The sequence below is a fragment of the Eleutherodactylus coqui genome, chromosome 12 (genome assembly GCF_035609145.1).
Source record: "Eleutherodactylus coqui strain aEleCoq1 chromosome 12, aEleCoq1.hap1, whole genome shotgun sequence".
NCBI lineage: Eukaryota > Metazoa > Chordata > Amphibia > Anura > Eleutherodactylidae > Eleutherodactylus > Eleutherodactylus coqui.
This window is the reverse complement of record NC_089848.1, coordinates 18,156,259-18,179,486: the sequence shown is the minus strand read 5'-3', so window position 1 is coordinate 18,179,486 and position 23,228 is coordinate 18,156,259. Positions and strand designations below refer to the sequence as shown.

Genomic DNA, 23,228 nt, shown 5'->3' with positions numbered 1-23,228 from the left:
GGTCCCCAGATTCATCTCACAATTAATGGGTCCACGCGGTAGACCTTTATTAGAAAATGAGCAGTGTGAGCAGGTCCTGTCGTGGATGGCAGAAAGTGCATCCAGCAATCTATCGACCACCCAGAATTCTGCGCCGTCCACTGCTGCAACTCTGAATCCTCTGGCTGCTGCTCCTCCTTCCTCCCAGCCTCCTCACTCCATGAAAATGACACATTCTGAGGAGCAGGCAGACTCCCAGGAACTGTTCCCGGGCCCCTGCCCAGAATGGCCAGCAATGGTTCCTCTCCCACCGGAGGAGTTTGTCGTGACTGATGCCCAACCTTTGGAAAGTTCCCGGGGTCCGGGGGATGAGGCTGGGGACTTCCGGCAACTGTCTCAAGAGCTTTCAGTGGGTGAGGAGGACGATGACGATGAGACACAGTTGTCTATCACTCAGGTAGTCGTAATTGAAGCAAGTCCGAGGGTGGAGCGCACAGAGGATTCGGAGGAAGAGCAGCAGGACGATGAGGTGACTGACCCCACCTGGTTTGCTACGCCTACTGAGGACAGGTCTTCAGAGGGGGAGGCAAGTGCAGCAGCAGGGCAGGTTGGAAGAGGCAGTGCGGTGGCCAGGAGTAGAGGCAGGGCCAAACCGAATAATCCACCAACTGTTTCCCAAAGCGCCCCCTCGCGCCATGCCACCCTGCAGAGGCCGAGGTGCTCAAAGGTCTGGCAGTTTTTCACTGAGAGTGCAGACAACGAACGAACAGTGGTATGCAACCTTTGTCGCGCCAAGATCAGCCGGGGAGCCACCACCACCAGCCTCACCACCACCAGCATGCGCAGACATATGATGGCCAAGCACCCCACAAGGTGGGACGAAGGCCGTTCACCGCCTCCGGTTTGCACCGCTGCCTCTCCCCCTGTGCCCCAACCTGTCACTGAGATCCAACCCCCCTCTCAGGACACAGGCACTACCGTCTCCTGGCCTGAACCCACACCCTCACCTCCGCTGTCCTCGACCCCATCCACCAATGTCTCTCAGCGCACCGTCCAGCCGTCGCTAGCGCAAGTGTTGGAGCGCAAGCGCAAGCACACCCCCACGCACCCGCACGCTCAAGCGTTAAACGTGCACATAGCCAAATTTATCAGCCTGGAGATGCTGCCGTATAGGGTTGTGGAAACGGAGGCTTTCAAAGGTATGATGGCGGCCGCGGCCCCGCGCTACTCAGTTCCCAGGCGCCACTACTTTTCCCAATGTGCCGTCCCAGCCCTGCACGACCACGTCTCCCGCAACATTGTACGCGCCCTCACCAGCGCGGTTACTGCCAAGGTCCACTTAACAATGGACACGTGGACAATCACAGGCGGGCAGGGCCACTATATCTCCCTGACGGCACATTGGGTGAATTTAGTGGAGGCTGGGACAGAGTCAGAGCCTGGGACCGCTCACGTCCTACCCACCCCCCAGAATTGTGGGCCCCAGCTCGGTGGTGGTATCTGCGGCGGTGTATGCTTCCTCCACTAAACCACCCTCCTCCTACGCAACCTCTGTCTCGCAATCAAGATGTGTCAGCAGCAGCACGTCGCCAGCAGTCGGTGTCGCGCGGCACGGCAGCATAGCGGTGGGCAAGCGTCAGCAGGCCGTGCTGAAACTACTCAGCTTAGGAGAGAAGAGGCACACGGCCCACGAACTGCTGCAGGGTCTGACAGAGCAGACGACCGCTGCCTTGCGCCGCTGAGCCTCCAACCGGGCATGGTCGTGTGTGACAACGGCCGTAACCTGGTGGCGGCTCTGCAGCTCGACAGCCTCACACACGTGCCATGCCTGGCCCACGTCTTCAATTTGGTGGTTCAGCGCTTTCTGTAAAGCTACCCACGCTTGTCGGACCAGCTCGGAAAGGTGCGCCGGCTCAGCGCACATTTCCGCAAGTCCCACACGGATGCTGCCACCCTGCGCACCCTGCAACATCGGTTTCATCTACCAGTGCACCAACTGCTGTGCGACGTGCCCACACGGTGGAACTCTACGCTCCATATGTTGGCCAGGCTCTATGAGCAGCGTAGAGCTATAGTGGAATACCAACTCCAACATGGGCGGCGCAGTGGGAGTCAGCCTCCTCAATTCTTTACAGAAGGGTGGGCCTGGTTGGCAGACATCTGCCAGGTCCTTGGAAACTTTGAGGAGTCTACCCAGATGGTGAGCGGCGATGCTGCAATCATTAGCGTCACCATTCCTCTGCTATGCCTCTTGAGAAGTTCCCTGCAAAGCATAAAGGCAGACGTTTTGCGCTCGGAAACGGAGGCGGGGGAAGACAGTATGTCGCTGGATAGTCAGAGCACCCTCCTGTCTATATCTCAGCGCATTGAGGAGGAGGAGGAGGAGGAGGAGGAGGGGGAGGAGGATGAGGAGGAGGGGGAAGAGACAGCTTAGCCCACTGCTGAGGGTACCCATGCTGCTTGCCTGTCATCCTTTCAGTGTGTATGGCCTGAGGAGGAGGAGGAGGAGGATCCTGAAAGTGATCTTCCTAGTGAGGACAGCCATGTGTTGCGTACAGGTACCCTGGCACACATGGCTGACTTCATGTTAGGATGCCTTTCTCGTGACCCTCGCATTACACGCATTCTGGCCAATGCGGATTACTGGGTGTACACACTGCTCGACCCACGGTATGAGGAGAACCTTTCCACTCTCATACCCAAAGAGGAAAGGGGTTCGAGAGTGATGCTATACCACAGGACCCTGGCGGACAAACTGATGGTAAAATTCCCATCCGACAGCGCTAGTGGCCGAAGGTGCAGTTCCGAGGGCCAGGTAGCAGGGGAGGTGCGGAGATCAGGCAGCATGTACAGCACAGGCAGGGGAACACTCTCTAAGGCCTTTGACAGCTTTCTGGCTCCCCAGCAAGACTGTGTCACCGCTCCCCAGTCAAGGCTGAGTCAGCGGGAGCACTGTAAAAGGATGGTGAGGGAGTACGTAGCCGATCGCACGACCGACCTCCGTGACGCCCCTGCTCCCTACAACTACTGGGTGTCGAAGCTGGACACGTGGCCTGAACTCGCGCTGTATGCCCTGGAGGTGCTTGCTTGTCCTGCGGCTAGCGTCTTGTCAGAGAGGGTGTTTAGTGCGGCTGGGGGAATCATCACAGATAAGCGTACCCGCCTGTCAACCAACAGTGCCGACAGGCTTACACTCATCAAGATGAACAAAGCCTGGATTTTCCCAGACTTCTCTTCTCCACCAGCGGACAGCAGCGATACCTAAACAATACGTAGGCTGCACCTGTGGATGGAAGCATTGTTCTCTATCACCATCAAAAACGTGGACCTTTTAGCTTCATCAATCTGTGTATAATATTCATCCTCCTCCTGCTCCTCCTCCTGAAACCTCACGTAATCACGCCGAACGGGCAATTTTTCTTAGGCCCACAAGGCTCAGTCATATAATTTTTGTAAACAATTTTTATACGTTTCAATGCTCATTAAAGCGTTGAAACTTGCGCCTGAACCAATTTTTATTTTAACTGGGCTGCCTCCAGGCCTAGTTACAAATTAAGCCACATTAGCCAAAGCGATTAATGGGTTTCACCTGCCCTCTTGGTTGGGCATGGGCAATTTTTCTGACGTACATTAGTACTGTTGGTACACCAATTTTTTGGGGCCCTCGCCTACAGTGTAATCCAATTAATTTTTTGCCCACCTGCATTGAAGCCGAAGTTACCTCAGCTGTGCTGGGCACTGAAATGGGATATATTTATGTACCGCCGGTGGCTTCCTGGCACCCACCCATGCTGTGGGTCTACAGGGAGTTGTAACTGCATGTGTCCACTTCTAAAGAACCCCAGTCTGACTGGGGCATGCAGTGTGGGCCAAAGCCCACCTGCATTAAACATGACATTACCTCAGCTGTGCTGGGCACTGCAATGGGATATATTTATGTACCGTCGGTGGGTTCCAGGGAGCCACCCATGCTGTCGGTCCACACGGAGTTGTAACTGCATGTGTCCACTTCTAAAGAACCCCAGTCTGACTGGGGCATGCAGTGTGGGCCAAGGCCCACCTGCATTAAACATGACATTACCTCAGCTGTGATGGGCAATGCAATGGGATATATTTATGTACCGCCGGTTGCTTCCTGGCACCCATGCTGTCGGTCCACAGGGACTTCACAATAGGGAGTTGTACCTGCCTGTGTCTATGAATTAAAAACCCCGGTCAGGTTGGGGCATGCAGTGTGGGCCGAAGCATTTAATCTGACGTTAGCTCCGCTGTCCAGGGCACTGCAATGGGATACATTTATGTACAGCCGGTGGGTTCCAGGGAGCCACCCATGCTGTGGGTGCACACGGAATTCCCATTGCGGAGTTGTACCTGCCTGTGACTATTTATAAAAAACCACGGTCTGACTAGGGCATGCAGACACCTTGACAGAATGAATAGTGTGTGGCACATAGGTTCCCCTTTGCTATGCCCACGTGTGCAGCTCCTGATGGCGGTGGCACAGGATTATATTTCTCATTGCTTCTGCCCAGCATTGTGGGCTATCGCCCCGCTCCTTTTAAAGAGGGTCGCTGCCTAGCCGTGCCAACCCTCTGCAGTGTGTGCCTGCGGTTCCTCCTCATGGCAGACGCACTTATAAATAGACATGAGGGTGGTGTGGCATGAGGGCCGCTGAAGGCTGCGCAGGGACACTTTGGTGTGCGCTGTGGACACTGGGTCGTGCGGGGGGTTGGGCAGCATGTAACCCAGGAGAAGTGGCAGCGGAGTGTCATGCAGGCAGTGATTGTGCTTTGTTGGAGGTAGTGTGGTGCTTAGCTAAGGTATGCATTGCTAATGAGGGCTTTTCAGAAGTAAAAATTGTTGGGAGGGGGGGGGGCGCTCTTGCCGCTATTGTGGCTTAATAGCGGGACCTGGGAACTTGAGATGCAGCCCAACATGTAGCCCCTCGCCTGCCCTATCCATTGCTGTGTCGTTCCCATCACTTTCTTGAATTGCCCAGATTTTCACAAATGGAAACCTTAGCGAGCATCGGCGATATACAAAAATGCTGGGGTCGCCCATTGACTTCAATGGGGTTCGTTACTCGAAACGAACCCTTGAGCATCGCGAGAATTTCGTCCCGAGTAACAAGCCCTGGAGCATTTTGGTGCTCGCTCATCTCTACTTGTTACCTCAGTGCAGTAAAGTTTTGTGATGCACAGAAATCCTCTGTCGCTCAAATTATTATTCCATGCCATGAAAAGATTTTGTAGCTTTGAAGAACTCGGACCCTCAGAAGCCACTAACACAGACGGCAAATACACAAAACCTGTAAATGTATTGTTTCTGTTTTCTTCTCTAGTGATCCATGCAAGAGTGAAAAGTGTCACTAGAAGCAACTGTAATGAAATAACTACAGTAGTAGAAGTGAAAGAGACATTGAAATCTTCAAAAACTATAGCTCGATCCCAAGTTCCTCTTATCACAAACTCATCCTGTCAGTGTCCACATTTACTTCCGAACCAAGATGTCCTTATTATGTGCTACCAGTGGCGTTCAAGGTGAGAAAGGTCGCAATTTTCCAAAACAGTATTACACCACTTAGGCTGGGTTCACACAGGGCGGATTTGCCGCTGAATTTCGCTGCAGCAAATCCGCCTGTGGCTGCTAATCCCGGGATTAGCCAAATATGTGGATGAGATTTGTCAAAAATCTTGTCCACACAGGGCGGACAACGTGTTGCGGGAAAGCCGGCAGCAGCTTTGTTGCGGCCAAACTACTCTCTATGGGAGAGTCAGCCGCAACGTAAAAGCGTGCGGTGAAGCCGCTTCAAAACCCACGGCTAAGTGCCGGGTTTTGAAGCTGCGCTTATCCAGTGGAAATCTCGTGGTTTTTCGCTGCGGCAAAACCGCAAGATTTCCGCGGTGATACTGTCCAGTGGGAACCCAGAATTAGAGAAATTTACACTGTTCTGACCTATTATGTGAAGGTACTTTACGATTTTTATTGTAGTTTGTTGGTTCCTTCTTCCAAATGGATAATTAAAATCCGTAAAAATGTTTATTAATGCACAATATTCTATTGTTATTACTATTGTTATTATCTATTATGATTACAATAGGATCATTGCAAAATTGTCTTTAGTATTGAATATTCAACAACCCTCTAATAGAGGCAACAATATGGCCGCTTTAACACGGGCAACAAAATAGTGCGATTATCTTGCGATGCGACAGTGCTACAAATTGCATGTATGTGACACCCATGCTTTCTTCACATTCGCAATGTTTTTTAGGCTGCTGCATTGCGAGAGAAAAAAAATCGCAGGATGGTCAATATTGCTGCGACTTGCAATGTTTTGTAGCCCACGTTTCCCTATGAAGCCTTCCTTTCTGTTGCATCGCAACTGCGGTTTTGTGCAGTGTGATGTAACTTTTACAGTAGGAAGTTAGGACCTACTGGAAAAGCCATAAAATAAACCCTAGCTGCATTAAAAAAAACTAAAAACACAGTACATCACCTAACAGCTGCTGTCCGCTCGACCGCACTTCTCCTCGCAGGTCCCCAACACTTGTTTGAAGTCTTCTATCAGTGCTTCCTAGATCAGAGGTTGAAAAACCCTGCCTCCAGGAAGCGCTGGCTCTGATTGGCTGATTGGCTTGTGGTTTTTTATTTTTTTAATGCAGCTAGGGCTTATTTTCGGGGTAGGGTTTTATTCCAAGCTCCCCCAAAAAATCCCAGAAAAAAGAGTGCTACAAAGTTGCGCAACTTTGTAGCGACGCAAAATCGTGATATCACTGTGAAAAAACGTAGCGATCTTGCTGCAATTTTTTGCGGCGATATTGCTGTCACCTGTGTAAAAGAGGCCAAACGCTACTTTCACACGGGCTACAAAATCGCACAATTTTGTTGCAATGCGACAGTGCTACAAATCGCATGTATATGAAGCCCATGGTTTTCGATGGGTTCCTTCACATTAGCGATGTTTTGTCTGATGCTATAGTTGCTAGAAAATAAATCGTGGCATGCTCTATACAGCCATGATTTTCTATGTTTTGTAGTCCATGTTTCCTTGTTTATCACATAGCACTTGCGATTTTAGAAACTCATTACTTTTCTCATGATAAAATCACGCAATTTTATTGTGTGTAGCACTGACGCGCTGCGTCATTTTTCCTAGGAAAAAGCATCACTGATGCTACAAAATCGCGTGTACAAAGGTGCGATATTGCAGCGCTTTCATAGAAGCGATAATGCATAAAAGTGGAAGACTTTTAGGTCTCATGCACACAAGCAGATTATGGCTGAATGCTGGAGACTAGAGATGAGCGAGCGCACTCGTCCGAGCTTGATACTCGTTCGAGTATTAGGGTGTTCAAGATGCTCGTTACTCGAGACGAGCATCACGCGGCACTCGACTCCATTACATTTCCTTCCCTGAGAAATTTGCGCCCTTTTCTGGCCAATAGAAACACAGGGAAGGCATTACAACTTCCTCCTGTGACATTCCAGCCCTATCCCACCCCGCTGCAGTGAGTGGCTGGCGAGATCAAGTGACCCCCGAGTATTTAAATCAGCCCCACCCGCGGCTCGCCACAGACACACGCTAAGAGAGATTAGGGAAAGTGCTGCTGATGCTGCTGCTGCTATAGGGACAGTGTTAGCGTCTTCAAGAACCACAACGGCCCTTCTTAGGGCCACAGCTCACCTAGTGCATTACTGTTGTGGCTGCTATGAGCAGTTTTGCACAATTTTTTTTTTAATGTATATCGGGCGTGCAGGCTGTAATGTTCTCAGGCTGCAGTCTGTACTTCAGTATCCGGGCACTATTGGTCAGGCAGGGACAGTGGTAGTGTAGAAACCTGTCTACAAGTACCCCAATGGTTCTTCTTAAGGCAACCTGCGACTGTGTGCATTTAACTCTGTGGTTGCTCGGAGTTGTAGTACCTGTAGTGGGTGCTGTGATCACTTTTGCACAAATTTTTAGTCCAAGGGAGGAGCGCACAGAGGATTCGGAGGAAGAGCCGCTGGACGATGAGGTGACTGACCCCACCTGGTGTGATAAGCCAACTGAGGACCGGTCTTCAGAGGGGGAGGCAATTGCAGCCGCAGGACAGGTTGGAAGAGGCAGTGGGGTGGCCAGGGGTAGAGGCAGGGCACGAGCGAATAATGCACCAGCTGTTTCCCAAAGCACCCCCTCGCGCCAAGCAACCGTGCAGAGGCCAAGGTGCTCTAAGGTGTGGCAGTTTTTCACGGAGACGCTGGACGACCGACGAACAGTGGTGTGCAACCTTTGTCGCACCAAGATCAGCCGGGGAGTCACCACCACCAGCATGCGCAGGCATATGATGGCCAAGCACTCCACAAGGTGGGAAGAAGGCCGTTCACCGCCTAAAGCTTGCGTCACTGCCTCTCCCCTGGGCCCCAACCTGCCACTGAGATCCAACCCCCCTCTCAGGACACAGGCACGACCGTCTCCTGGCCTGGACCCACACCCTCACCTCCGCTGTCCTCGGCCCCATCCAGCAATGTCTCTCAACGCAGAGTCCAGCTGTCGCTAAGAGAATCGTTGGAGCGAAAGCGCAAATACGTCGCCACGCACCCGCATGCTCAAGCTTTAAATGTCCACATAGCCAAATTCATCAGCCTGGAGATGCTCCCCTACAGGCTGGTGGAAACTGAGGCATTCCAAAACCTGATGGCGGTAGCAGCCCCGCGCTACTCTGTCCCCAGTCGCCACTATTTTTCATGGTGTGCCGCCCCAGCCCTGCACGACCACGTCTCACGCAACATCGTACGCGCCCTCACCAACTCAGTTACTGCCAAGGTCCACTTTACAACGGACATGTGGACAAGCACAGGCGGGCAGGGCCACTATATCTCCCTGACGGCACATTGGGTCAATTTAGTGGAGGCTGGGACCGAGTCAGAGCCTGGGACTGCTCATGTCCTACCCACCCCCAGAATTGCAGGCCCCAGCTTGGTGCTGGTATCTGCGGCGGTGTTTGCCACCTCCACTAAACCTTTCTCCTCCTCCTCCAACGCAACCCCTACCTCGAAATCAAGACTTGTCACCAGCAGCAGCACGTCGCCAGCAGTCGGTGTCGTGCGGCAGCACAGCGGTGGGCAAGCATCAGCAGGCCGTGCTGAAACTACTCAGCTTAGGAGAGAAGAGGCACACGGCCCATGAACTGTTGCATGGTCTGACAGAGCAGACCGACCGCTGGCTTTCGCCACTGAGCCTCCAACCGGGCATGGTCGTGTGTGACAACGGCCGTAACCTTGTGGCGGCTCTGCAGCTTGGCAGCCTCACGCACGTGCCATGCCTGGCCAACGTCTTTAATTTGGTGGTTCAGCGGTTTCTGAAAGGCTACCCACACTTGTCAGACCTCCTCGGCAAGGTGCGCCGGGTCAGTGCACATTTCCGCAAGTCCAACACGGACGTTGCCACCCTGCGCACCCTGCAACATCTGCCAGTGCACCGACTGCTTTGCGACGTGCCCACACGGTGGAACTCTACGCTTCACATGTGGTCCCAGCTGTATGAGCAGCGTGGAGCTATAGTGGAATACCAACTCCAACATGGGCGGCGAAGTGGGAGTCAGCCTCCTCAATTCTTTACAGAGGAGTGGGCCTGGATGGCAGATATCTGCCAGGTCCTTGGAAACTGTGAGGAGTCCACCCTGATGGTGAGCGGTGATGCTGCAATCATTAGCGTCACCATTCCCCCTGCTATGCTTGTTGAGAAGTTCCCTGCAAAGCATGAAGGCTGATGCTTTGCGGGCGGAAATGGAGGCCGGGGAAGACAGTATGTCGCTGGATTGTCAGAGCACCCTCATGTCTATATCTCAGAGCATGGAGGAGGAGGAGGGGGAGGAGCCTGAGGAGGAAGAGACAGCTGGGCCCACTGCAGAGGGTACCCATGCTGCTTGCCTATCCATTCAGCATGTATGGCCTGAGGAGGTGGACGAGGAGGATACTCAAAGTGATCTTCCTAGTTAGGACAGCCATATGTTCCATACAGGTACCCTGGCACACATGGCTGACTTTATGTTAGCATGCCTTTCTCGTGAGCCTCGTGTTAGACGCATTCTGGCCACTATGGATTACTGGGTGTACACACTGCTTGACCCACGGTATAAGGAGAACCTTTCCACTCTCATTCCCGAAGAGGAAAGGGGTTTGAGAGTGATGCAATACCACAGGGCCCTGGTGGACAAACTGATGGTAAACTTCCCATGTGACAGCGCTAGTGGCAGAAGGCGCAGTTCCAAGGGCCACGTAGAAGGGGAGGCGCGGAGATCAGGCGGCATGTTCAGCGCAGGCAGGGGAACACTCTCCAAGGCCTTTGCCAGCTTTATGGTTCCCCAGCAAGACTGTCTCTCACCTCCCCAGTCCAGGCTGAGTCGGAGGGAGCACTGTAAGAAGATGGTGAGGGAGTACGCAGCCGATCGAACCACCGTCCTGCGTGACGCCTCTGCTCCGTACAACTACTGGGTGTCAAAGCTGGACACGTGGCCCAAACTCGCGCTGTATGCCCTGGAGGTGTTGGCGTGCCCTGCGGCTAGCGTCTTGTCAGAGAGGGTCTTTAGTGCAGCTGGGGGAATCATCACGGACAAGCGTACCCGCCTGTCAACTGACAGTGCCGACAGGCTTACACTCATAAAGATGAACAAAGCCTGGATTTCCCCAGACTTCTCTTCTCCACCAGCGGATAACAGCGCTACCTAAAGACCTTTGTCAATCTGTGTATGGTATTCGTCCTCCTCCTCCGGCTCCTCCTCCTGAAACCTCTCATAATCACCGCGAATGGGCAATTTTTCTGTGGGCCAAAATAATATTTATCTGTTTCAATTCTCATTAAAGCATTGAAGCTTCCACCTGAACCAATTGTTTTTTAGACTGGACTGCCTCCAGGCCTAGTTAAAAATTAAGCTAAGCGATTAATGGGTTTCACCTGCCCTCTGGGTTGGGCATGCGCAATTTTTCTGGGGTACATTTGTACTGTCGGTACAACAATTTTTTGGGCCCTCGCCTACAATGTAATGCAAGTAATTTTTATGGGCTTCGCCTGCACTCATGGTACACCACTGTGTCTGGGGTCGGCCTACATTTTTGCTACAGAAATGTAACTCTGTTCTGCCTACCTATACTTCTGCCACAGTAATGCTACAGGGGTCTGACTATACTTCAGCAACAGAAATGTTACTTCGGTCTGCCGATACTTCTGCTCCTGAAATGTTACCTTGGTTGGTGTATACTGTTACTACTGTAATTTTACTAATACTGGGCTCTGCCCATAATGCTTCAACGGAAATGTTACTGGGGCAGGTCTATACTCCTATTACTGAAATCTTACCAATACTACGTTCTCCCTACACTGCTGCCAGGGAAATGTGAATCTGCTGCTTTGTCCCTACTGCTTATACGTTACTGTTGCTGGGGCCTGTCTATACTCCTACTACTGAAATCTTACAAATACTATACTCTCCCTACACTGCTGCCAGGGAAATGTGAATCTGCTGCTTTGTCCCTACTGCTTCTACGTTACTGTTACTGGGGCCTAACTATACTCGTACTACTGAAATCTTACCAATACTATGCTCTCCCTACACTGCTGCCAGGAAAATGTGAATCTGCTGCTTTGTCCCTACTGCTTATATGTTACTGTTGCTGGGGCCTGTCTATACTCCTACTACTGAAATCTTACAAATACTATACTCTCCCTACACTGCTGCCAGGGAAATGTGAGTCTGCTGCTTTGTCCCTACTGCTTCTACGTTACTGTTACTGGGGCCTAACTATACTCGTACTACTGAAATCTTACCAATACTATGCTCTCCCTACACTGCTGCCAGGAAAATGTGAATCTGCTGCTTTGTCCCTACTGCTTCTACGTTACTCTTACTGGGGTCTGTCTATACTGATACTACTAAAATGTTACTGGGATCTGTGTATACTGCTGCAAATGAAATGTTAGTGGGGTCTGTCCTCACTGCTGCCAATGAAATGTTACAGGGGTTTGTGCATACTCTTACCGCTGAAATGTTACAAATTCTCGGCTCTGCCTATACTGCTGCTACTGCAATGTTACAGGGTAGTGGAAATGGAGGCTTCCCAAAGACATGATGGTGGCGAGGCCACGCTACTAGGTTCCACAGGCGCGATAACTGTTCAGCGACGCGGTCACTGGGAAGGTGCATATAACCACGGACACGGGGACAGGACACATACTGCCTCAAAAACTTTCCCGTCCTCCTCCTCCAACAATGAAAACATTCTTGGCTGAAGTCCACCTGCATTTAATCTGACGTTAGCTCTGCTGTCCAGGGCACTGCAATGGGATATATTTATGTATCGCCGGTGGCTTCCTGGGACCCACCCATGCTGTCGGTCTACACGGAGTTGTAACTGCATCTGTCTACTTATAAAGAACCCCAGTCTGACTGGGGCATGCAGTGTGGGCCGAAGCCAAACTGCATTAAATCTGAAGTTACCTCAGCTGTGCTGGGCACTGCAATGGGATATATTTATGTACCGCCAGTGGGTTCCAGGGAGCCACCCATGCTGTCGGTCCACAGGGTCTTCGCATAGGGGATTTGTACCTACCTGTGTCTATGAATTAAAAACCCCGGTCAGGTTGCGGCATGCAGTGTGGGCCGAAGCCCACCTGCATTTAATCTGACGTTACCTCAGCTGTGCTGGGCAATGCAATGGGATTTATTTATGTACCGCCAGTGGCTTCCTGGGACCCACCCATGCTGTCGGTCCACACAGAGTTGTAACTGCATGTGTCTACTTATAAAGAACCCCAGTCTGACTGGGGCATGCAGTGTGGGCCAAAGCCAAACTGCATTAAATCTGATGTTACATCAGCTGTGCTGGGCACTGCAATGGGATATATTTATGTACCGCCGGTGGCTTCCTGGGACCCACCCATGCTGTCGGTCCACACAGACTTCAGAATAGGGAGTTGTACCTGCCTGTGTCTACTTATAAAAAACCCCAGTCTGACTGGGGCATGCAGTGTGGGCCGAAGCCCACCTGCATTTAATCTGATGTTACCTCAGCTGTGCTGGACACTGCAAGGGGATATATTTATGTACCGCCTGTGGGTTCCAGGGAGCCACCCATGCTGTCAGTCCACATGGATTTCACATAGGGGATTTGTACCTGCCTGTGTCTATGTATTAAAAACCCCACTCAGGCTGGGGTATGCAGTGTGGGCTGAAGCCCACCTGCATTTAATCTGACGTTACCTCAGCTGTGCTGGGCAATGCAATGGGATTTATTTATGTACCGCCGGTGGGTTCCAGGGAGCCACCCATGCTGTCAGTCCACATGGATTTCACATAGGGGATTTGTACCTGCCTGTGTCTATGAATTAAAAACCTCAGTCAGGTTGGGGCATGCAGTGTGGGCCGAAGCCCACCTGCATTTCATCTGACGTGGGGCACTTGGGGAACAGTGACCACAATATAATCAACTTCCAGCTGTCATTCAATAGGAAGCCTTATCAGGGAGCGACAAACAAACTAAACTTTAGTAAAGCAAAATTTGATGAGCTTAGAACTACTGTCGGTAACATTAATTGGGACAACACCCTCAAAAATATCAGTACAGAGGACAAATGGGAAAAGTTTAAAAGGATCCTAATCACCTCATGTGAACAGTTCATTCTCTTTAAAAATAAAAGAATCTCTACTAAAAGGAAACCAATGTGGCTCGACAAGACGGTAAGGGGGGCAATAAACGAAAAAAAGAAAGCGTTCAAACTACTAAAGCAACAAGGTAGCGAAGAAGCGCTAAAATCGTACAGGGAAAAAAACAAAATATGCAAAGATACGATCAAAATTGCTAAGAAGGTGGCAGAAAGACTGATCGCCAAAGAGAGCAAAAACAACCCAAAACTATTTTTCAACTATATTAACAGCAAAAGGATTTGCAGGAAGAGCACTGGCCCTTTAACAAATAATGCAGGGGAAATCATTGAAGATGATGGAGGGAAGGCAAATCTATTAAATAGTTTCTTTTCAAGCGCATTCACAAACGAAAAGGAAATGCCACACGAGATACAGGGGAATAAAATAAACCCTTCACAAAATATGTCATACCTAACGCAAGAGGAAGTGCGGAACAGGTTAAAAAAGATTAAAATCGATAAATCGCCAGGCCCAGATGGAATACACCCAAGGATACTAAGGAAACTAAGTGATGAGTTAGCTAGGCCGCTATACCTAATATTTCTAGACACTATCAAGACCGGTGTTGTACCATTGGATTGGCGCATTGCCAACGTGGTTCCAATTTATAAAAAGGGGACCAAAAGTGAGCCTGGCAACTACAGGCTGGTAAGTCTCACTTCAGTAACGGGAAAATTTTTCGAGGGGATTCTGAGAGACGCCATCGATGAGCACCTCAAGGAGAACAAGGGAATAACTCCTCACCAGCATGGATTCATGAAGGGTCGCTCATGTCAGACAAATCTGATCAGTTTCTACGATGAAGTAAGCTCTAAGCTGGACCTGGGAGAGTCTATTGATCTAGTATATCTGGACTTCTCTAAAGCGTTTGACACCGTGCCACATAATAGGCTAATATACAAAATGAGACAGCTTGGATAGGGTGAAAACGTGTGTAATTGGGTTAAAAATTGGCTCAATGATAGAAAGCAGAGGGTTGTAATAAATGGCTCATACTCCGATTGGGCCACAGTCACTAGTGGGGTGCCACAAGGTTCAGTATTGGGCCCCATTCTGTTCAATATATTTATCAACGACCTGATAGAGGGGCTGCACAGCAAAATTTCAATATTTGCAGATGATACAAAACTATGCAATATAATTAATGCAATGGAGGACAATGTGCAGCTACAAACGGACCTAGATAAGCTAGGGGCTTGGGCAGAAAAATGGCAAATGAAGTTCAATGTTGATAACTGTAAGGTTATGCACATGGGCAGCAAGAATGGATGTTACCACTATTCGCTTAATGGGGTACCGCTAGGGAAAAGTGATATGGAAAAAGACCTGGGGGTACTAGTGGACTATAGACTAAACTGGAGTAACCAATGCCAATCAGCTGCTGCAAAGGCAAATAAAGTTTTGGGATGCATTAAAAGAGGTATAGGGGCGAAGGACGAGAACATTATCCTTCCATTATATAAGGCACTTGTCAGGCCTCACATGGAATACTGCGTACAGTTCTGGTCACCGGTGCTCAGGAAAGATGTTACAGTATTGGAGGGGGTTCAAAGAAGGGCAACTAAACTAATACATAGAATGACTGGACTGGAATACCCAGAGAGGCTATCCAAATTGGACTATTTACTCTTGAAAAAAGGTTAAGAGGCGACCAAATAGCCATGTATAAGTACATGAGGGGAAAATACAAGGATCTCTCCCAGGATCTGTTTATACCCTGGACTGCAACGGTAACAAGAGGGCATCCGCTACGTTTAGAGGAAAGCAGGTTTCATCACCAACATAGAAAGGGATTCTTTACTGTTAGAGCAGTTAGACTGTGGAACTCTCTGCCTGAGGACGTAGTGTTGGCAAGATCCTAAGAGGAGTTTAAAAGGGGACTTGATTAGAGATGAGCGAACCTACTCGTTTCGAGTAATTACTCGATCGTGCACCGCGATTTTCGAGTACTTCAGTACTCGGGTGAAAAGATTCGGGGGGCGGGGGGAGGTGTGGCGGCGCGGGGGGTAGCAGTGGGGAACAGGGGGGAGCCCTCTCTCTCTCCCTCTCCCTCCCACTCCCCGCTGCAACCCCCCACTCACCCACAGCGCCCCCCGAATCCTTTCGCCCGAGTACGGAAGTACTCGAAAATTGCGGTACTCGGGCGAAAAAGGGGCGTGGCCGAGTAGGCTCGCTCATCTCTAGACTTGATGTCTTTCTGGAGAGGAAGTATATTATAGGCTATAAATCTAAGATTATTTGTTAATCCGGGTATACAGGCAGGTAGGAACTATTAGGGGTTGATCCAGGGAACAGTCTGATTGCCATTAGGGAGTCGGGAAGGAATTTTTTCCCCAAAAGGGCTAATTGGCTTCTGCTCTTTTGGTTTTTTGCCTTCCTCTGGATCAACAAAACAGGAGGCTAGACAGGCTGGACTAGATGGGCATTGTTTTCATTCAGCCTTACGAACTATGTTACTATGACGTTACCTCAGCTGTGCTGGGCACTGCAATGAGATATATTTATGTACCGCCAGTGGGCTCCAGGGAGCCACCCATGCTGTGGGTGCACACGGAATTCCCATTGCGGAGTTGTACCTGCCTGTGAGTATTTATAAAAAACCCCGGTCAGACTGGGGCATGCAGTGTGGGCCGAAGCCCACCTATATATTTAATCTGACATTAGCTCTACTATCCATGGCACTGCATTGGGACAAACTACAGGAGCAATACAGCACTAATGAGACGTGCACAGCTACGCTAGCATAGGAGTCCGCTGTAGGCCCGCGATTGCTGAGGGTTTGTGCAGAGGCCTATGTCCTGGGTGCAGTGAAAGTCCGCTTCCTGCCTAGGATTGCTGAAGCTGTGGGCCGAGGCCTATGCCATGGGCGCGGTGCAAGTCTGCCATATTTGGCCGCTCAGATCAATTTTTTGTTCATGTCTTGGGCTTCCTAGGACTTGCAAACTTAGTTCCCATCGCGGTGTTTGACCTGTCTGGCACAAATACACTGACTGACTTGGGTAGAGAGCAGAGCGCTGACGGCTTTCCCCTTGCAGTGTAGATTGAGCTATGCGACACCCTGACAGAATGAATACTGTGTGGCACATGGATTCCCCATTGCTATGCCCACGTTTGCAGCTCCTGACGGAGGTGGCACAGGATTGGATGTCTCATTGCTTCTGTACAGCATTGTGGGCTATTGCCCCGCCCCTTTTAAAGAGGGTCGCTGCCTGGCCCTGCCAACCCTCTGCAGTGTGTGCCTCCGGTTCCTCCTCATGGCTGACGCACTTATACATAGACATGAGGGTGGTGTGGCTATGAGGCCAGCATGTGGCATGAGGGCAGCTGAAGGCTGCGCAGGGACACTTTGGTGTGCGCTGTGGATACTGGGTCGTGCGGGGGTGGGGGGGGGGTTGGGCAGCATGTAACCCAGGAGAAGAGGCAGGGGTGTTTCCCACAGGCAGTGCTTGTGCTTAGTTGGAGGTAGTGTGGTGCTTAGCTAAGGTGTCGCTTACTAATGAGGGTTTGTCCGAAGTAAAAATTGTTAGGGGGGGGGGCCCACTCTTGCCACTATTGTGGCTGAAAAGTGGGACCTGGTAACCTGAAATGCAGCCCAGCATGTTGCCCCTCGCCTGTCCTATCCGTTTCTGTGTCGTTTCCATCACTTTCTTGGGTTTTGCAGATTTTCACCAATGAAAACCTTAGCGGAGCATGGGTGATATACAAAAATGCTTGAGTCGCCCATTGACTTCAATGGGGTTCGTTACGAACCCTCGAGCATCGCGGAAAGTTCGACTCGAGCAACGAGCACCCGAGCATTTTGGTGCTCGCTCATCTCTACTGGAGATCTATGTATATCTAGGGCCAACAGCAGGATGTAGTACCGTGAGATCCTGAGAGTGTGCATGAGCTTTTAATAATTTAAAAAAAATAAAAATCTTGAATTAGTTATCTACTAGAGATGAGCGAACACGTTCGGCCCCGCCCCTTTTTCGCCCGAACACCGAACTTTGCGAACACTTCAGTGTTCGGGCGAAAAAGTTCGGGGGCCGCCGTGGCAGCGCGGGGGGGTGCGGCGGGGAGTGGGGGGGAGAGGGAGAGAGAGAGGGCTCCCCCCTGTTCCCCGCTACTGCCGCCCGCGCCGCCGCGCATCTCCCCGCCCCCCGGCGGCACCCGGACACTTACGCGCGAACACTGTAGTGTTCGCCAAAGCCGGTGTCCGGGTGCGGATGTGTCCGTAACGGACACGTTCGCTCATCTCTATTATCTACTTGTTAAAGCAGTATCTAACTTTTTAGATGACTTTTCAGAATATGCTGCTGTGTGCATGAGGAATAACACTATTTCTGGACATTATATGATTTGTAGCTTGCATTTTTCACTCTGCAGGCTGTATCTGTGATTTTCAGTCCTCACAGAACTGGTGGGAGTATTTTTAGCTGCTTATCTTCTATGCACTGTACACAGAGAACTGCTTTATGTAACACAACATCATCAGGTAGGGCACTGTACAGCAGTACTGAGCAGTGTAGAAGTGATTAAAGGGGTTGTACCGTGATAAGAAGTGGTGTTAAGCACTTCTGTATGGCCATATTAATGCACTTTGTAATATACATCGTGCATTAAATATTGGCCATACAGAAGTTATACACTTACCCCTCCGGTGCTGGCGTCCCCGTCTCCATGGCGCCGACTAAAGCTGCGCTGTCTGCCTTCTTCTGTCCGGCTCCGGCGTGCTCGCGCTGCAGAGGTCTTTTGCGCATGCTCTATAAACGCTTACAGTACAAGACCGCAGCTGTACTTTTTATCACCTAACCTTCAAGAGGGAATTTTAACAGGATGTATATCACAAACCTAGCACACTCAGTTCTTGACTAAATAAATATTATTTCTCAAGACCATTAAAAAATAACAATTTTCTTATATTTTCTTCCAGTCAACATGCTGGAATACTTTGTCAGAGGCCGCCTGCAGACTCCTGGGTCGGATCCCCTGTGAGAATTCTCGCAGCGGGATCCGGCCCACGTCCCTGCAGGGACAAGTGCGTCTCTTACCTGCTCCCACGGCTCTGGCTCTGTGATGAGACCCGCACAGAAATAGAACATGCAGCGATTTGTTTTCCACGTGTATTTTCACGCGGACAAATCGTGGCCATCTGCATAGGATTGCGTTTTGTAATGCAATCCTATGCAGGCGGGCACGGGTGGAAATTGTGTGGGAAATCCCGCCACGGAATTTCCGCCCGTGTGCAGGGGGCCAGAGTCAAATCCAAATACGAATTAGATCGTTATACTTTTAAAACTGACAGATTTTAATATCTAAGGGTCACCATACACATTGGCAACACACGCATGCTCAGCTCAACAGAGTGTGCATGTATTCATAGGGAGAGGGGAATAAGCCACTGCCATACATCTCTGGCAGCAGCTTATTTCCTTTTAAAGGGGTTTTCTGAGTTAGTTTGATTTTTTTTCTAAACTTAACAAAAGTTGAAAAATTAAAAAGAACGTATGATCACTGGTTTTATCCCCTACCAGTTTAGCACTGCTGCTCCAGTCCTAGCCAGGGATGTTTGCATGACTGCAGCAGTGATGTTCCTATAGATATAGGTGAGATGCTGATCATCTCATAGCCCCATGCCCTAGCATTCTGCACATTGTATTATTTTGTCATGCTCTGCTCTCTATCCAGATCATCTGCCCCCCTACTTGTATAATTAGGCTCCATCTTTAGCCCAGTTCAGTTCACACCACCTTGCCATTTGATCTATAGATAGAACTGCATTGTAAACAACTGCTCCGTGCTTATCTGAACCATAAACAGTAAGGCTGGTTTCACATCTGCATTGGAACCTCTGGCTGGAGGTTTCGTCACAGATTTGGCTCAAAATACTGGAAGAAAAAGTCCTGCACGCAACACTTTTTCTTCCATCCAGAAGACAGGCATTTGGGTGGAAAACGGACATACCCCATTATAGTCAATAGGGTTTGTCCAGCGCTGTTCTGCTCTGTCCAGAATTTGAGCTATTCGGCCGCAGTGATTCCACTTTCCTGCTCTCTGAACAGACCAAGAAAGTGGAATCGCCAACTCAGGTGGTAAATGACCTTGAAGAAGATACAGTGTAGCATTGAGTGGGTGTGACTACACAGCCTCCGGGCGCCTGCACACGAGCGGAAATTCTGCCGTGGGATTTGGCCATGCAAAATCTCTCGCGGCAAACAAACCGCGGCATGTCCTATTTCTGTGTGGGACTCGCATCACTCACCCACCGCCGGGTCCGGTCTGCGCATGCGTCGGCTGCCCGGCACATCAAACAGCCGGAGCCACGGGCGTGGGCAAGTACGCGCCGCTCTCTGCAGGCGCCGGATCCGACCCGCCCGTCTGCAGGCGGCCTCAGACAGAGGAAAAGGGAGGGGGAGCTGAGCTTGTGCTTATTATTGCTGGGAATGCTCCTTAAATTTCAATGGAAGACTTAAGGCATTGCAAGTATAATTTTTTTTTTCTGTAGGGACTTAGTAAGATAGGTGTTTATTGATTCTGCATGCACAAAGCTTCCCGTAGCTGTTAAGTATTCTGTTGTACATCAATCATTATATTATATTTTTAATTCCTAGGATGATGCTTCTTGATGGTTGTTTAGTGGAAAAGTGGAAAGACCAATTAAATAAGAGATTCAAGGTAATATTACCGATTTTTATTTCTGAAATTACTGTCTGACAGTCTTCTCCCAGAGATACAACTACAGGCGCTCTAGCGTTCTCCAAAGGCAGAGTTTATACCTTAGAACAGGTTGGGACGCATGAACAGTAACAAACTTTGAGCAGCTTTCTCTTCAATAAACTTTTTTTTCTCATAGTAAGGCCGCCTGCATACGACCAGGTCAGATCCCCTGTGAGAATTCTCACAGCGGGACCCGACCCGCGCCCTGCAGGGACCAGTGAGGCTTTCACCTGCTCCCGCGGCTTCGGCTCTGTAATGTGCCGGCCAGGTGGCGCATGCACACAGCGGGGCCAACTCATCACAATTGCCATTTCTGTGCGGACCTCTGCGAGACCCATACAGAAATAGAACATGCCGCGATTTGTTTTCCACGTGTGTTTTCACACAGACAAATCGTGTCCGTCCTGCCTAGGATTGCGTTTTGTAATGCAATCCTATGCAGGCGGGCACGGGCGGGAATTCTGCGGGAAATCCCGACGCCGAATTTCCGCCCGTGTGCATGGTGCCTTAGGGCTCCTACCCACTTGCGTTTTTTTAATGCGAATGTCAATGAAACTTTCTAATGTTAAAAATTCATCGCAAGTTTGTGCTTTGAGATTTTTGTGTGATGCATTTTTAACATTGGAAAGGCCTATTGAAATTCGCATAAAAAAGCGCAGTGCTACAGTAGCATTAAAAAAACGCAAGTGGGTAGGAGCCCTAACAGAATAATCAGAAAATGAGCTGTCTGTGAGAGTGCAGTGAGAGTGATCAGACATATACAGAGTTCACAGGGAGATAAGTTGTCCCCAACACCAATTTTTCATGGGGAATCTTGTCTTATCTGCCTTTAGATTTATAATGTTTAATAATATATAACAGGGGGGTTAAACTCATTTCCACCGAGGGCCACATCAACATTATAGTTGCCTTCAAAGGGCCGTTTATAAGGGCTCATTCACATGAGTGTATTTGTGCTCTGTATTACGCGCATAGTGCAGATAGCATAAACACAATTGATTTGCATTGGGGTACTCATAGTAAGCACTAGTAATTATACAATGCATTAGTAGTCATTTTGTACACAAGTAGACATATAATACATTAGTAATCTAGTAGACATATAATACACTAGTAGTCATATAGTACACTAGTAGACATATAATACACTAGTAATCTAGTAGACATATAATACACTAGTAGTCATATAGTACATTAGTAGATATATAATACACTAGTAATCTAGTAGGCAAATTATACACTAGTAATCTAATAGAAATATAGTGCATTACTAGTCAAATAGTACACTAGTAGACATATAATACACTAGTAGCATATGTGTGCCTACACTAGTAGGCATATAATACACTAGTAATCTAGTAGACATATTATACACTAGTTATCTAGTAGATATATTATACACTAGTAGTGATATAGTACACTAGTAGACATAGAATACACTAGTAATCTAGTAGACATAGAATACACTAGTAGTAGAGATGAGCGAATATACTCGTTTCGAGTAATTACTTGATCGAGCACCGCGATTTTTGAGTACTTCCGTACTCAGGTGAAAAGATTCGGGGGGCGCCGGGGGGCAGGGGGAGGCGTGGGGGAGCGGGGGGTAGCAGCGGGGAACACTCCCCGCTGCAACCCCCACTCACCCACGGCGCCTCCCGAATCTTTTCACCCGAGTACGGAAGTACTCAAAAATCGCGGTGCTCGGGCGAAAAAGGGGCGTGGCCGAGTAGGTTCGCTCATCTCTAACTAGTAGTCATATAGTATACTAGTAGACATATAATACACTAGTAGTGATATAGTATACTAGTAGACATAGAATACACTAGTAGTTTTTTACAGTAACAAATAAAAGGCGTACTTTTCTTTAGGTTTGTTCACTTACAGTGTTAGTGCGGTGTATGATATCCAAGACACTAATATTAACAATGTGATTATTTTAAAGAGATGGGAGCAAACCTTACAAGAGCAGCAAGTGAAAACAGCACAAGAAAAAGTTAAGCATGTGGGACGAACTAGTCGTAGTGGGACACTAAAGACAAGCCCGAAGAGCCCTAACCCTCCTCCTGCCATCTCCAAAAAGGCTGTTAAAACTAAGAAGGACCAGAGAGACAAGCGGGCATAAGCTGCTCTGTTTGCACGAAAGGACATTTCATGCATTGTGAGGGCCGCTAGCTGGCTACAGTAGCAGAATATATTATTCCTAAGCTCATCCACTAGCAAACAATTATGCAGAAACCTGCAATGACTTTATTTGCTGCACTTTAATTACCAATGTTTGCTTTTTATACTTTGACCACTACAATCCATAGTTTAGGGTTTGTATTGAATAAACTGAAACCTTTGTATCAGTGAACATTGGTGCAATTGTGGAGACAAACCATTTGCACCATATTTATGAGTATTCTTTTATCTACAATACATTGTTTACTTTGAGATTTATGATACAAATATGTTGTTTGTTTCTTCCATTGACATTTAGTTGAATGAACGAGTTTATTGCACTTGTGCTTCAGCATGTTGGAATGTCCACATAGAAGATTGGAAATGTTTGTGTGCATACTGGAGGAAAATTACTAAGCTCAACATTTCCAATGTCGGGCTTAGTATAATTTTCCCCCTGTGTATGGTCCATTTAATACATGAACGCCACTTCATGTATTCCGTGCATCCTGGCAACTCCATGTGCCTTCTCAGAAGTGTACGTCAGGTCTAATCTGGTACATATTTCTACTATAAAATGTGATTGTTCTCAGTACGAAAAACCAAGTAATCTTGTAGATATGATACCTTTCAATAGCTAACAGAAATACATGATGTTATAGCAAGCTTTAAACCTACTCAGAGATCTTCCTTGGACTTAAATGGAAT

The 23,228-nt window shown here is 49.0% G+C and overlaps 1 protein-coding gene across 1 annotated transcript in view; it reads left to right on the top strand.

Annotated features, from left to right (window-relative positions):
- Positions 1 to 22,482, top strand: part of SFRP4 (secreted frizzled related protein 4) — a 197,298-nt gene extending 174,816 nt beyond the window's left edge. Inside the window, exons 4-6 of the mRNA XM_066584824.1 lie at positions 5,321 to 5,519; positions 20,255 to 20,318; positions 22,303 to 22,482. Of these exons, the coding sequence (XP_066440921.1) occupies positions 5,321 to 5,519; positions 20,255 to 20,318; positions 22,303 to 22,482 (443 nt within the window). The remainder of the gene's footprint in view (positions 1 to 5,320; positions 5,520 to 20,254; positions 20,319 to 22,302) is intronic.
- Positions 22,483 to 23,228: the final 746 nt, after the last annotated feature.